The 16,931-nt window shown below is 43.7% G+C and overlaps 1 protein-coding gene across 1 annotated transcript in view; it reads right to left on the bottom strand.

Annotated features, from left to right (window-relative positions):
- Nucleotides 1–16,931, bottom strand: part of LOC149446015 (eukaryotic peptide chain release factor GTP-binding subunit ERF3A) — a gene marked incomplete at its 3' end in the record, with an annotated part of 318,744 nt that overhangs the window by 159,644 nt on the left and 142,169 nt on the right. Inside the window, exon 6 of the mRNA XM_089653149.1 lies at nucleotides 7,969–8,109. Within this exon, the coding sequence (XP_089509275.1) occupies nucleotides 7,969–8,109 (141 nt within the window). The remainder of the gene's footprint in view (nucleotides 1–7,968; nucleotides 8,110–16,931) is intronic.

Here is a 16,931-nt window from a genome sequence, read left to right as displayed (position 1 = left end):
GAGAAAAGCCCACTGGAAGAACAATTGGGATAGTCTGGAAAGTATGCAGGCGTTTAGAAACAATATCCATCGTGACAGTGTTCATCCCCCCAAACCACGAGATACTGGGCTGCTTGTACATTTTGAGACAAGTGCAGATGAGCAATAACGGCGTATAACTCAGATCAGCAAGGCAAGAGAGAGAGAGGCTGGGATATAAACACCAAGGTATTTAATGGCCTTCCTCTGTCATTTGAAGGAAAAGTTAGCCTGGAGAGGTTATGGCGAGACAAGGAGATATTGAGGGCCTCTGTCTTGTCATAGTTCACTTTGAAATTACTTACCTGTCCAATGGTTTCAAATGCCTTCATAATTGAAGGAAGAGAAATGTGGTACAGATACAAAAAGGAGCAAATTGTCCGCATACAGGGACGGCGTGCAGTTATGTAATCCCACTTCAATGTCCTTGACATCAGGATTATTATGTAGAGCTATGGAAAGATGTTCCATAGAAAGAATATATAGCAAAGGGGATGTAGGACACCCTTGGCGGGTCCCGTTGTGAATCCTAATCGGGTCAGAGAGAAGGCCGTTGGGGAAAACCCTCGCAGAGGGGTTTGTATACAAAGCTAGGATCTTATGTAAAAGATTAGGTACAATCCTTATTAACCACTTGCCTACCAGGCACTTATACCCCCTTCCTTACCAGGCCAATTTTCAGCTTTCAGCACTGCCGCACTTTGATTGACAATTGCGCGGTCATGCAACATTGTACCCATATGAAATTTTGATCATTTTTTTCTCACAAATAGAGCTTTCTTTTGGTGGTATTTAATCGCCACTGGGCGCTTTACTTTTTGCGCTATAAATTAAAAAAAGTGCAAAAAATTAAAAAAAAAAAAAAAGTTTATTTGTTTCTTTTATAAAATTTTTCAAACAGGTATTTTTTCTCCTTCACTGATTTGCGTTGATGAGGCGGCACTGATGGGCACTGATAGGCGGCACTGATGGGCACTGATAGGCAGCACTAAAGGGCACTGATAGGCAGTACTAATGAGGTGGCACGGATAGGCGGCACTGATAGACAGCACTAATTAGGGGTCACGGATAGGCGGCACTGATAGGCGGCACTGATAGGTGACACTGATGATGGGTACTGATAGACGGCACTGACTGGCATCACTTCTGGGCACTGACTGGCGGCACTGACTGGCACAACCCCTGGGCACTGACTGGTGGCACTGACTGGCAGCACTGCTGGGCTGCACTGGTGGGTGGCACTGGTGGGCAGCACTGGTGGGTGGGCACAGGTGGGTGGCACTGGTGGGCACAGGTGGGTGGGCACTTCTGGGCACAGGTAGGTGGCACTGCAGAGTGGCACAGGTGGGTGCACTGCTGGGCACAGGTGGGGGCACTGCTGGGCACAGGTGGGGGCACTGCTGGGAACGGGTGGGCGGGGCTAGTGGGCGCACTGCTGGGCGGAACTTGCGGGTGTCACTGCTGGGCACCGATCATCAGGGCACTGATCATCAGTGCCCTGATGATCGGTGCCGATCCCCGCTCTGACAACTGCCGGTTCTCGGCAGTACTCTCCTCACGATCTGACAGCGTGAGGAAAGTGCAGCCGAGAACCGGCACTTGCATTTCCCTGTGATCAGCGTGTCATTGGACACCGCTGATCACGTGGTAAAAGGCCGGTGGGATTGGCCTTTCACCACATCACGTGATCAGCTGTGTCCGTAGGACACAGCGATCACGGAGATCGCCGGGTGCGCGCCCCCTGGGGCGCGCAGGAGAGCGCGTTCTGGGAGGACGTCATATGACGTCCACTCAGAACTGGCCGGCCGCGGTGAAGCCGTCATTCGGCTATGCACGGTCGGCAAGAGGTTAATGTTAAAGTAGCCCGAAGGAAGTCCCAATGAACCCGATCAAAAGCTTTTTCGGCATTGACCGATATGAGACAAGCAGTTATGTTACGTTTCTGGGTATATTCTATCAAGGAAATGGTTTTAAGGGTATTATCTCCAGCCGCTCTGTCCAGGTGCAATAAGTTCAGGAGGATTAGCAAGACGTTTAGAGTAAAGATGTATATCTATATTAGTGAGAGAAATGGGGTGATAGCTGCCACATAGGGATCCTTGCAAGGTTTGGGTAGAACAGTAATGTGTGCCACTAAGGCTCGGGCAGGGAAAGCTGTATCCCCTGGATATGATATACTAAGGTGTTACTAAACCCAGAACACTAAAATCAGTCTGTAAATGCAATAAAGCATGCTTGTTATACTCACTGTAGAACCTAAGGGGTTAATCCTCTGCAGTGTGTAAAAAGAATGTTTGATCCTGTCTTCTCTGATCCTTCCCTTCTTCCACAGTCCCCAATCAATCTGCTGATAGAACAGAGTCTTGGGGGCAAGCTGCACATGGTCAAATTGGTGAGTATTGCTAGCTTTTTTTTTTTTTCTTCGGGAGAATACATCTGAACAGCACTGGGCTAATTAGCACTGTCCAGACAGAGGGTCAGGGGACCTGCAGCTTCACAGGACAGTCAGAGGAGATTGAAAACTCCCCCTACAAGCTTTAACCAGTACACTGCTGGACACAGAGAAGCCACAAGACTGCTATATACTTCTGATGATAAAAAGGTATTAAGCAGTTTATATTTACTAAAATAATTGCATTTCCATGTTCTGTGTAGTGTGGGAGACCAGATATAGTGAATGCAGGGTCCTGGGGTTAGTAACAGTAAGTTCTAAAGTTGAAAGATGGCCCTTAAGTGCAGTTTTCACTTATTGGAGTGTACGTTAACCTTAGGCCTCCCACTTGTTTCTGTATCATGTGCCTCAAAACAACTTGATCGCTGTAGGAGATCACAAGGGCTGAGTAGATCTTGTTAACGCTATCACAGAGTTACAATTAGGGGGTTAGCTGACCCATTTAAGCTGTAAGTGGTACGTGTAACTTCTGTGAAGAAATATCAATGACCACCGCACAGTGTGATGCAATAGCAACCTATACAAACATATGTACATCCAGAATCTTGTTCAGACCCCTTGGTGCCAGAGTGCTTAAACTGTGGATCCAGAGGTTCTCTACTACATACCCTTTCATGTTTCCTACCTGAATCTGAGTCAGCCATCATCCCTTCAAACAATCTCTGACCTGAGGGATCATTGTGTTTTTCAGGAAAGTGTCAGGGAATCGAGTGTTTACCACTACCTTTCTTTTTCCTTTTGCATTCTACGAAACATATTCTTAATGTCCGAGAAGTCAGGTCAACAGAGGAAACCAAGAGAACAAAAGAGACCATAAGCAACAAATTGTGACCCACACTTGATGAACCCTACCGTCCATGCCTGCTACCTTCTCCTTCCTAAGCTACAAGAAATGGCTAGCATCAAAGTAGGGCATAATCTATAACTTCTATAGCTCCCCTTATGGTTGAGGAAGGGGCTCCGCTCAATACTCAAGCTACTCTTTTTAATTCCACAAATTTTTTAAGTAAGAATTAAAGACATACAATCTTATAACAATCAAGGATATACGGTGACGGAAGCCAAAAATGTGTCCAAATAACACAGACCAATAAGCTATAATAAGGTGTCATTTAGTAAAGGCCCCCCCCCCCCAAAAAAAACGAGATTAATATAGTATGATAGCAATAGTAAGTCTAAAGCTATAGATTGTACGGTGTATGAAATTGGTTAATGGGATCAAGGTTTTCCTGTCTACACTTGTTAAACCATTACAATCAGCTCCTAATATACAGTCACTTTTGGTTTCCCTTTTTTTTTTTTTAACAAATATTTTAAATACTTGTTGGAGTTGCTTTGGTATACTGAGCAGCTCACAGAAGCTAGTATGTCACCGTTATAGCCTACAAAACCGAAACCAGGTCAAAGTGATGAGAAAAGAAGAAAGGAAATACGGGAAAGGAGGTATGGAGGAAAATGGGCAAAGTACATAGTGTGAGAAAATCAGGGCCAAAACAAAAAATATGTACATGTATAAATGATCAGACAGGGAAGGCCATTCCCTAGTTCCAGTAATGAGACGTAATATATTAAAATGGCTTACTGTGAGTTCATTACCTTGTGGTATTCCCCAATGGTTTAAAAATGTTGTCAGCATAACTAGGTTTTCAAATATACATCCAGTCTAAGGTCATGGCAATTAGCTCCTCCATCTCCGCCATCTTGTTAAGTCTAATAAACCAGTCTCAGAGAGGGGGTTCAAGTCTGCTTCCAGAGTACCGGAATGCACATGCGGGTAGCATTGATCATGTGTATGAAAGTGAGTTAAGGTAGGCATGTCCCATATGGGTAGAATGGTGATTTACATATTGAAGAGGGGAAAAGGCTAAGTTGATAGGAAGATACAGGTGAAACTCGAAAAATTAGAATATCGTGCAAAAGTTCATTTATTTCAGTAATGCAACTTAAAAGGTGCAACTAATATGTGAGATAGACTCATTACATGCAAAGCAAGATAGTTCAAGCTGTGATAATTGTGATGATTATGGCTTACAGCTCATGAAAACCCCAAATCCACAATCTCAGAAAATTAGAATATGACATGCAATCAATAAAACAAGGATTGTACATAGAACAATATCGGACCTCTGAAAAATATAAGCATGCATATGTACTCAGTACTTGCTTTGGGCCCCTTTTGCAGCAATTACTGCCTCAATGCGGCGTGGCATGGAAGCTATCAGCCAGTGGCACTGCTGAGGTGTTATGGAAGACCAGGATGCTTCAATAGCGGCCTTCAGCTCTTCTGCATTGTTCGGTCTCATGTCTCTCATCTTTCTCTTGGTAATGCCCCATAGATTCTCTATGGGGTTCAGGTCAGGCGAGTTTACTGGCCAATCAAGCACAGTAATCCCACGGTCATTGAACCAGGTTTTGGTGCTTTTGGCAGTGTGGGCAGGTGCCAAGTCCTGCTGGAAAATGAAGTCAGCATCCTCATAAAGCTAGTTTGCGGAAGGAAGCATGAAGTGCTCCAAAATCTCCTGGTAGACAGCTTTGTTGACCCTGGACTTAATGAAGCACAGTGGACCAACACCAGCAGATGACATGGCTCCCCAAATCAACACAGACTGTGGAAACTTCACACTGGACTTCAAGCATCTTGCAGTGTGTGCCTCTCCATTCTTCCTCCATACTCTGGGTCCTTGGTTTCCAAATGAGATGCAAAAGTTGCTCTCATCAGAAAAGAGGACTTTGGACCACTGAGCAACAGACTAGGTCTGTTTTTCTTTAGCCCAGGTAAGACGCTTCTGACGTTGTTTGTTGTTCAGGAGCGGCTTGACAAGAGGAATACGACATTTGAAGCCCATGTCCAGGATCCATCTGTGTGTGGTGGCTCTTGATGCACTGACTCCAGCCTCAGTCCACTCCTTGTGAAAGTCCCCAAAACTTTTGAATGGCCTTTTCCTGACAATCCTCTCCAGGCTGCGGTCATCCCTGCTGCTTGTGCACTTTTTTCTTCCACACTTTTCCCTACCACATAACTTTCTCTTAATGTGCTTTGATACAGCACTTTGGGAACATCCAACTTCTTTTGCAATTACCTTTTGAGGCTTTCCCTCTTTATGGAAACTGTCAATGATGGTTTTCTGCACAACTGTCAGGTCAGCAGTCTTTTCCATGATTGTGATCCCTACTGAACCAGACTGAGAGACCATTTATAGGCTCAGGAACCCTTTGCAGGTGTTATGGCTTAATTAGCTGATTAGAGTGGGACACTTTGAGCCTAGAATATTGCAGCTTTTCACAATATTCTAATTTTCTGAGATTGTGTATTTGGGGTTTTCACAAGCTGTAAACCATAATCATCACAATTATGACAAACCATGGCTTGAACTATTTTGCTTTGCATGTAATGAGTCTCATATATTAGTTTCATCTTTAAAGTTGCATTACTGAAATAAATTAACTTTTGCACGATATTTTAATTTTTTGAGTTTCACCTGTATGCTGCCACTTTGTGCTCCACTTCTCCAATCTTTATTCCTGCTATATCTACACACTTCCTTACACTCGGCAGGACAGGTTCCAGGGATATAACAAACAATAAGGAAGAAAGTAGACAACCCTGTCTGGTTCCGTTATACATTTTAAAAAACAGAGAGGGATCCATTGACCTTAACCGCCACTGACAGGGCACTATAAAGCCATTTTATCCACATTTTAGGCCCTATTCCTAAAACCTCTAGGGTATCCATAATAAAGCCCCAGTTAACCCAGTCAAAAGCCTTTTCAGCATCGATTGACAGGAATAATGTCAGCAATTTCTCTCTTTTTACCCTTTGTAGGAGGAGCAATGTTCCCAGGCCATTGTCCCTACCTTCTCTTCCAGGAATTAATCCAACCTGATCCAGGTGCATCCACTTCGGCATCAAATCCTTCAGTCTAGATGCCAATACCTTAGCATACAGTTTAATGTTGGTATTTAGTAGGGATATAGGCCTGTAACTGGCACACTATGAGCTATCTTTCCATTCTTTAAATATAATCGTTATATTTGCCTGCAATGACTCCTCTCTCATTTCCAACCCCTCCCCTATTACATTCATATAACCACATAATTTAGGGACTAAGTGATCTCTACATTTTTTGTAATAGCCCCCGGTATATCCATCCGGACCTCTTTCTTTTAGCCGTATTTTTTAAGGACAAGTTAATTTCCTCCAGGGTGATAGGTCTCTCTAGGGCCTCTAATTTTTCTCCTGATATTCTTGGTAGCTCCACTTCATTTAAATATTTTTGTCCATTTTCCCTCATTTCCTCCTCTATTTTTGGTTTCTGGGGCTCATGTTGTACAGGCGACTAATATTTTTGGAACTTATTAGCAATATTGGTGGTGACGTACACCATTTCTCCTTTGTCATCTTTAATTTTTTCTATAAAGTTTGATTTATTTTCCTTTAGTTTCCTCAAAATATTTTTTGGGTCTATTCCCCCACCGATATTTCTTTTGAGACCCTGCTAACTATCCTTCTCGCCTCCTGTTCCAGAAGATCTTTTAGTTCTTGTCTTTTAATTATATTCTGATATGCGTCCGTACCCATCTTCTTTTTATGTGACTGTTCTAACTTGTAGAGCTCCTCAGTCACCATCTTTATTTTTTCCCTTGTTCTCTCTTTTTTTCTGCTCCCATCAAAATCAGTATTCCTCTAATATAAGCTTTATGTGCCTCCCAGTCTGTGGCTACTGATACCTCCTCCGTCTCATTGAGCTAAAAAAAAGCTCAATTTCCCCCCTTAGTCTTTTTTCTAATTCAGGGTCCTGTATAAGCATCTCAATTAGTCTCCACAAAGTTATTTTATCTTGATCCCCTCCCACCCATAGTCTCATTGAGACGGGAGCATGATCTGAAATAGACATAACCTCTATGTTGGCACTAACCAACGACTCCAATTGTCTATGTTCGATCATTATATAGTCCAGTCTTGAATATGATCATTGTGCCGGAGAGAAGGTATAATCTTTTGTTCTGTTTTAATCATTTACACTGTCAATATTTATAGATTCATTCGTCTGATTCTCTTCCCGTACTCCAAATGACAACCTGGACTGCTCCCCATCATATTTTCTTCTTCCTTCCTGTTTCTCCAGACATTGTATCTCTGGGCTTTTTCCTGTAATGGCAAGTATTTCTTTATTGTGCTAGTATTTGCACTGGATTGCGGCGTTTTCCTTCCCACGCCTTTAGTGGAACTGTTCTTCATATTAACAATGCTTAGTCGCAGATGTTCTTACTCAATGTTCAACATACAATATTCTCACACCTCCGGGGGGGGGCGTCTCCAGTAGCTTTTACATTCCCGAATAATATTTAATCGCACGGCACTGAAAAGATTCTAAACTTTAAGGAAATAACTGTGGATGCTAGATGCAACGGGGTGCCACAGGGAAAGGGGAAGAAAATTTCTATTCTCACTCACACTGATGCCCATGTCTTAGAGACCAAAAGAGTTATTACTTACGTGTACCAAGGACAGCAATCTACTGGATCTTTCAGATTGGCACCAGTGAGCCCCGAACATGGCATAAAGTAAATATCTTTTTTAGGATTGAAACCAACTTTCTTCAAGAATGGCACAAGCTTTTCTTTACATTCTTCATATCTAAAAATGAATAAAGCTTACTTTTAGCTGTGTGAAACAAGTCATCAGGAAAAAAATACATTATTTATGCATCAAACGAATTCCAACCAAAGTACTTACAGAAAAAGAGTTGCAACTAGTTTATGACTTTAGAGGTGTCTGGTGCTATGGGTAGAACCTCCATGTTTAAAGAATAACCTTAAAATGCATTTAAAAAGTCATAGGTATGGATTACCATTTACTAAAGAAGCAGGGGATGTTCGCCTAGCAAAGAAAATGTTTCATAAACACAGTTTCACCAAATTTACCAACATTCACTTGTGAAAAACCACAATTATTTTTGTAAATCAACCAACAGTACTTGAAAACTTTCTTGTTTTAATGTGACTAAAGAGAAATACAAAAAGGGCTCCTTGGGGGGTGGGGGGGGGGGGTGTAAACCATAATGGGAGGAATTTTGCTGGAGCAGACAGAAGCTGATTGGTGGGAACCAAAAGATATAATCTTAGAATCTGGAGCAGCTATGCATGGGAACGCATAGCTGCTCCAGATTCTAAGATTATATCTTTAGCTTGTACAGCTAGAAGGGACATAAAATCCTGTTTTTAAAATTTCGTTTTTTTCAACCACTGTAAAATACCTTTCTCGGAGTTCATTGATAGACACAGCCCTCTTCTAATCTTGACCATAGGGTTTTATCGCCATCTACAGGAGTAGGGCACTAAGCCGAACTAGAACACAGCACAGCCTATGGGGCAGTCCTAGTTGGCATAAATCGCCCTCTGCTATAGGTAAGCCAATTAGTTACAAAGAAATGTATGAATGTAGACAAAGCACAAGAAGAGGCATGGGTGCTGTGTCCATCAATGAAGTCTGAGAAAGATTTTAGAGTAGAGATGGCGGCCAAAGAGAAGACTTCAGAAAGAGTAGGAGGGTGATAACCCTACTGCCTTCAAAACAGTGGTGAATCCCACGGCTGAAGGTACAAAGCTAGGAGTTCATGTCTTAAGGAAAGATGAAAGAAAAAAAATGACAGAACTAAACCCAGCCCTCAGTGGACCTTAAGGCATGCTTGGGATTAAGACTCCATCAGAGAAGCCCAAAATAAAACCCAAACTCCCGAAAAGGAGCGCGAATGAACACCCAAAACCGTGCTCAGGCAAAATATGCCTACTAGATGCAATGAGAAACCTCCGAGACGGACTTGCATATCATGAACATAGTAGGGATCATCTATCTGACAACACCCTCAGAACCTGCATTGCAATAGCCATGCCAGAGACCGTAAAACAGGGTGGTAAAGGGTCCTTCGGAATAGAAGGACCTCTCGCGGGTAGCAGCTGCTAGGAGGCACCTGCGACCAGCCACACCATTTCGACAAGGCCAGGCTGGCACCACCAAGATTGGAATACCCCCGCCTCCATTCTGCATAACTTGGGAGGAGGAAAGAAATATACTGATCCCATGGTGCCACCAATGCATCCAACAGGGGTCCTTCTCTCTTGCCATTAATCTAGATACATTCCTGTTGCGTGAGAAAGCAGGAGAGCCATATCTGGGGTCCTCCGGCACATCCAACTGAACATGCCCAGGGGTAATTGGCCACTCTCCCGATCCATTGGCTGATGAGGCAAGCCGCTTGCCAGTTCCAGGAGCCTGGGATACATGGCAGAAAGCGCCGGTACGTGCAGTTGCACCCACTGAAGCATGGTAGCAACGTCCAAATGGATCCCAATCACGCGTCTATTAAGAAGGTCCGGCCATCGCACCAGGCACAGTCAGATTGTCCACAGCCCCAGGACAATGACAGACCAGCAAAACACCACTGGTAAACAACCTTGTGCTGATCATAAACCCAGGCTTCCACCTCAGTTGGACAGGCAGGCATCCATTGTGACTACTATACAGAGAAAGGGATGGAAGGACTCCCCAGCTTCTAAAAGGAGCGACGGAAGTCACCAGAGAAAGGTCCTGGTCACCCAACCCAGACGAAGCATGATGTTTAGGAAGGTGGGGGATTATGCCAGTTAGTCAGGATTTACTGCTGCAAAACCCTAGCAAAAGCACAGGGAAGATCATCTGCAGTTCAAAAGCTGCAGGGCCTCAGTACTAGTTTCCAAAGCTAGTCCTTCATGAGGAATACGGTGGTCTGTGCAGAGTCAAGGATCAGACTCCAGGTGCCCACTCGGGATCAATGCAGACTTCAGGAAATTCAAGATCCATTCAAAGCCCTGCAGTGTGCACGCCTTGATCCCCGATGCTGTCAGAGTAGAATGAGCATCCCCTCACAGCAGCCAGTCACCCAGGTAACCTAGTGCGGAAAACCTCAGCTGTCTCAGCAACGCCAGGAATGAGCAACCCCAAGCAGCAGACACCGAGTCAAAGGGGAGCACCACATATGGATAATTTTCTCCCTGACCCCAAAGTATAAGAATGGTTGGAGATTTGAGAAGTACATGTAAGTACACAGTCATGACAGGATTCCCCCAAATGAAGGGAGGTCAACAGTAATTGGTTGGATTCCTTTGTGAACGGCTGCACCCAAATAACAGTGTAGGACCGTGAACTCCGCCTGTCTTCGTAAAAATAAAACCGATAAGGGAGAGCCCCCGATTGCGTTCCAACTCTCAAGACTGAGATGTCACTCTCCATAGGGACACTTCCTGCATCACGCCAACAAAACCTGCAGGCAGGGTGGAAAGAAACAAAATGTTGGACAAAAAGAATTTCTTGGACGAAAGAAATTCCATCACATAATTTGACACCAGCAGTTCGCGAATCCCCTTACAAGAATGCGGGAGACCACTGGCCAGAGAACCAGCAACGAAGCTCCCCGCCCCCACAACTCTAGAAACAGGCGGGGCAAGCCTACAGGCTAAGGAGGACCTGTCTACTGATTGCAGGGCCCTGCAAAGCCAGGAATACTTGGCAAAGGCTTGAAGTCCTTGTTCAAGGTGTCAGAAGAATGGGAACACCCTGTATGCAGAGAAGCGAGAACCAGCTAAAGAGGCGGTTCCATTCCTTTGTGGTGGAAAGTGCTCTTGCCACCCGTAAGGTACCCAATGATGTCCCCCAAAGTAGAACTGAGCCGACAACCACAGTGACATGGGGAAGACCAGGGCCAGACAGACGTCCGGTCAGGAGTAACACTCAAGCCAAAACACCCGCCAAGCACCACCTCCAAGACAGAGTGGAAAGAAGTGAGGCTGCAGTTAGAGATACCACACATACCTACTGCAGGCCGTGGACAAAAATGTCCACCAGTTCCACATACACCAGGGGCTGTTCTAATGTCAAACAGTTATAAAAAATCATGATCCACTCACTAATTCTCTGAGATACTCAGGCCAGGGCCAAACGCAGGTTGCAGTGCTACACTGGCAATCGCAAACAATGGGTGGCTGAGTCTGCTGTACTGTACAAGATACAATGGGAGGGGAGATTGGGGGGGATTCCTCTTCCAGCAACATGATCATTTTGTGCAACCCAGAGATATGAAGGGGGGAGGCCACCACGGAAGGGCTGGTCCACGTCATTAGAAGGACCCCCTCAACGGCGTAAAAAGAAAAAAGGGACCAAAAAGGTCATATCCGTTCACCTAGAATAACCAATCAGGTTTTCAGTGCATGAAAGGGGATAGTAACTGTCTCGGCACTTACTAAACTCCACTATTAAAATCAGTAATGTTTCCAGCACCACCCTAAGTGGCACTACTACCGGCGCCAATTTCTGTGTGGGAATGGTGGCAGAGGAGGAAACCTCCTCCTGAATATAAAGGACCAGCAAATAAGACTCCCACATATAGATGGGTGTTCGCAGTTCAATGCAGGCTGCACAAGGATACTACTGGGCAGTTACTCATCCATCCAGTAGGTGCCCAACCGGCCCCAGGTCTGTGATAAGCTGTACCCCCAGACTGCCAGCACAATTAGGAACACTGTGCCAAAACAAAACCCCAAACAAGGTTGCACATACAGGCAGCAAGGTGGGGTGGGAGAGGAAAAACTACTAAGTAACCTGCTCTCCCTATCCATAAGACTAGTAGACCAGCCAAGCCACTGTGGGGATAATGGGATGTAACAGAAGCAGCAATAAACCCACTACTGTAGCATCCAGGAGTTAACAAGGCGTTTCAGTACCAACACCAAGCCCCTGCCCAGCAGGGAGGCAGGAAAAAAGGGGGAATGCCCTTAGTAAAAAAAAAGAAAAAAGTTGAACACTACAGATTCTCGCAGCCCCACCTCCACTGTCCCGCTCAGTAGAGCAAATGCACCAGCCTGTCACTTATCTGGCCTTGGCTCAGCAACAGAGCATGGGCAGAAGTGGCCAGGACAAAAGCAGGGGAGGAGAACCTCGCAGAGCAGCCCCTCGCAAGGAGTACCTGCATCCCACAGCGCATCCAGAGACAGAAGAGAGGGGGCATCTACTTACCAATCCAGCAGAGCATGAAGCCAAATTACCTAATCGTATAGTTAGGATTTTTTATATATACAAGGATATAAAGATACTCATATTGTAACACCTAAGAATGGAGGTCTAACCAGTGATAAAATGCACCCCAAAAGACAAGAAAATTGATCATCTTAGCCTGACATCAAAAAACCATAGTAAGGGAACTATATATCAAGGTCTAATGATTAACAGCACTTCTGAAAGGGTGAAGAAACTTCACTCACCAAGTATCATCAGGAATGGTAAAGCATAATAAGCATCTACATCCACCCATACCTGAAAAAGGCAAGAATCCCCATAGGTCCCTGACTGGATTATATCTAGCGCTATAATATCTGTTTGCTGCGTGGTGCGAAGAGATACTGCACATGTGCGAGGGCAGCAGATGACATCATGATATACAGACATGACGTGATGACGCAATTGCGATATTGTAAGCGGCGGCCATATTAGTTCTTGGATATTCTAAATAGAAGGCCTACACATACAAGCCTTTTTTTGTTTCACATGGTGGGGTGCACTATATATTATTTCAGTACTCCTGATGAAGCTCCATTTTTTAGGAGCGAAACATGTTGAGTTCAAGTTCATTTTTGGTTAGTTTTTTCCTTCAGGAGCACACATTTTACAGGATGGAGACCAAAAAGCTTTACCTAATTCATCTGGTACCCATAGGTAAATGTGTGGTCACTGGGTAGCTAATGTGTATTTTGATAAAGGCAATACTAACTATGAGGTTGGGGCAGCTCAAGAGGTATATAAATAAGAGCTAGAAGTCCATTCCCCGCTCCCTTTTAGAGTTAGCTTGCCAGAAATAGCTTCCAATCAGGGACCTATGGGGATTCTTGTTCACTAGTTTGGAGACATTGATATATAGTTCTCTTACTATGGTTTTTTGATGTCAGGTTAATCAATTTTATTCTGACGTCTTTTGGGGTGAATTATATCACTGATTAGACCTTCATCCTTATGCAGGCCATAGACGGGTTGTCCGACCGAAAAATTGGCCAATTTTCACATGGTTAGTGGGGCAATGCCGTCAGGCGTTTTTTGCGGATTTTCTTGTTTCTTTTTATCAGTCATGCTGGAAAATCTACGAAAACAGCCGTTTTTCGGAAGTATTGGTGGCAGCATCCATGGCAGCAACGACCGATTTTTCGATTATCAGCCGACAATTCGGCTGATAAGCGGCCCGTCTATGGCCAGCCTTAGGTGTTACAATATATGAGACCCTTATCTTTATATATATAAAAAAAATCTTAACTATATGATTAGGTATTCAATAGAAAGGATTAGGTGATTTGGCTTCCTAGTGGCTTCTGGTCCGTGGGTATGCGCACTCCCGTTCTGAGATTTGGCAAATAAATGTGTTTTCTGCCTAATGTCCTACTCCTGTAGGTGGCAATATAACCCTATGATCAAGACTGAAAGAGAGCAGTCTTATCTAAATACAGTGGATAAAAAAAGTCTACACACCCATTAAAATGTCAGGTTTCTGTGATGTAAAAAAATGAGAAATAATTTCAGAAATTTTTTCACCTTTAATATAACCTATAGACTGTACAACTCAGTTGAACAACTACCTGAAATCTTTTAGTTGGAAGTAAAAATAAAAAACTAAAATAATATGGTTGCATAAGTGTGCACACCTTAAACTAGTACTTTGTTGAAGCACCTTTTGATTTTATTACAGCACAGTCTTTTTGGGTATGAGTCTATCAGCATGGCACATCTTGACTTGGCAATATTTGCCCACTCTTCCTTGCAAAAACACTCCAAATGTGTCAGATTGCAAGGGCATCTTCTGTGCACAGCCCTCTTCAGATCACCCCACAGATTTTTGATCAGATTCAGGTCTGGGCCATTCCAAAAATGTAATCATCTTCTGGTTAAGCCATTCCTTTGTTGATTTGGATGTATGCTTTGAGTTTTTTTTTTTAAAGAAATATTTATTGGTTTTAGCACAGATTGACAAAGATCAATAGCACAATAAAGCAATACAAGTCAATGGTGCAGAGAATATTAGTACAAAGTAAGGAATTGTAAAATTAATATACTGATAGCACAAGCTATGGTGATACCTGCCGTGGTTATGTTGCGCTTATGATTATGCTATTATAAACGCTGTCTGAGCTAAATCAGCCGTAGCAAAAAGTGTTTTGAGGTCTTGATAAAGGGTGCTTGGTATAGAAGAGATTGTAAGTACTACTTCCGTGTTTCAGGGTGTAGTGGCGTGCATAATGTAGAATTGCGGTGGTAGACAGATCAACCAGGAAAAGAGAAGGGTGTGGAGTTAAGGGAGAGTCAGGAGGGTGGGGGGGGGCTGTAAAGAACCTGAGTTCCTAGGCCTATGAATGTAGCAGTAAAAGAGCATTTCTAATGTTTCATGTAATAAATCATGCATTTAAGCATACAGTTGAACATACAGTTAAACCAACCAATGTAGCAGAGGGAGTCAATAAGCAATAGACAAGTGCAATCCCAGTAATATATAGGGTCGTGTCATGCTAGTTGGATCAATAGGTTCCTAAGTCAAAAGGTCAACTGGAGAGATTGACAGGGTTTTGTTTGCCAAGGGGCCTGTTAAAAGTTCTCTTTGCTCTGACGTAGTGAAGGTTCTGGAAATGTATAAATGCCATTTTCGGGCAAAGGAATCAGTTCTGCGACGGGAAGATGTGAGTAAATCAAGCTTATCCTTGTGGAGGAGATCTATTAGGTCTTGTTTACTATCTGATGTAGTTGGAGGTGAGCCCTCTACCCATTTTTTTAAAAATAGGTCTTCTTGCCATTAAAAAGCAGGTTGTTAACCAGGGTTTATTCTTTCTGAGAAGTACGTTTTGCGAGTTGAAAGGTGTAGAGGATGTAGATTCCAAGTTTCCGAAGAGAAAGTGTAGCAGGTTTTTAAGAGTTGTACTCCAGTCACAAATTCTGTGAAACATAACACTTGATCCCAGAATCTAGATACATGTGGACAAAGTCAGGACCTGTGTTTGAGGATGGGCATAGGACAGTTGCACAGTGGACATTGTGAGGCAGTGGGGGTTGTTTTTGAGAAGGTACAAGGCATGTAGGCACGGTGCATAATCTTCAGCTGTTGTTCGTGAGAAAATTAGTTTGTTGTGAAGGCGCAAGTGGTGTTAAACCCCGTAAGTATTTAAACTACCGTGATTGAGTTTTGTAAGTCTTTGACCCAAGATGCTGTTGACGAACGTTCTATGGGTTTGGTAAATTGTAAGTTCAGTGGGGTGTAGATGTCTGATATCTTGGATATACGTCTACATAGAAGGGTGTCAAAGAGGAGCGAAATCTGACAGATTTGTCAGGGACAAGTCTTTCACGTAGTTCAACACTTGCATGACATATATGAAATGATGGGAGGGAAGGTTCAGACTCCGTAAAATATGCTGTGGTGGTTTAGGAGAGCCAGTTGAAGTATCATATAATTGTATTCCCTGTGTAAGATCATGTGTATTCCAAATGCCATATGCTGCATATTGTTGGGAGAGAGGAAAGGAGGGATTGTTGTGAATTGGGAGATAGCGGGAAACCCATAGCTTACGTCTGACCTCTCTCCACGATATAAGAGTGTCTCGTATGAGTGAATTGTTTTTCAAGTGTGTTGGAAGTAGGTTGACATTACAATGCAAAATTTCAGCTAGACTATATGGATGGATCATATCAGTTTCGATCTGGTAATTAGAGTATCTGCAAGACTGGGACAGCCAGTGTAGGCATACTCGTAATAAACAAGAAAGATTATAGACTTTGACGTTAGGCAGGCCAGATCCCCCCTCACCCCTGGGGAAATATAGCTTTTGTAGCGCTATGCGAGGAAAGCGACCCTTCCAGAGAAATTTGGAAATAGCTTTATTTAATTTTGTTACATCTCCATGTCGGAGTAGGAGTGGGATAGTTTGAAGAGGATACAGAAGTCTTGGGAAGCTAACCATTTTGAAAACGTGCGATCTCCCAAGGAGCGATAGCGGCAGGCCCGTCTGTGGCAGGCGTACACACAGAGATGGACACGGTTCAACCATTTTGGCTTCAACCTCCATCTTAGCAAAAAGGTTAACCATCCTGACAAATATATTTCCCCCTCATTCCCCCCTTTACCTCTCTGTTAATTCACAGGGACATATGTGTGTTGGAAAGTGTCACAGGAGGCCAGGGCCCAGCAGGGGGCTACCTGCAAAAAAATCCCCAAGGGAGCTGGGGCCTGGCTGTCTGAGCAACCTGTGCCATTTAACGCCTCGTAAAAAGATAACGCAGCCTTCCCAGGAGTTCAAAAGACATTGAACCAGATAACATTTTAAAAAGATCCATTTTTCCCCTATGTCTCAAATCTTGGAATATGACAGACTTACATAAAAACCAGACAGATCGTCAGATTG

Source organism: Staurois parvus, unplaced genomic scaffold (assembly GCF_062004578.1).
Source record: "Staurois parvus isolate SC_StPar_1 unplaced genomic scaffold, SC_StPar_1.0 ptg000702l, whole genome shotgun sequence".
Taxonomy (NCBI): Eukaryota; Metazoa; Chordata; class Amphibia; order Anura; family Ranidae; genus Staurois; species Staurois parvus.
This window is presented reverse-complemented; position numbering and strand designations above follow the sequence as displayed.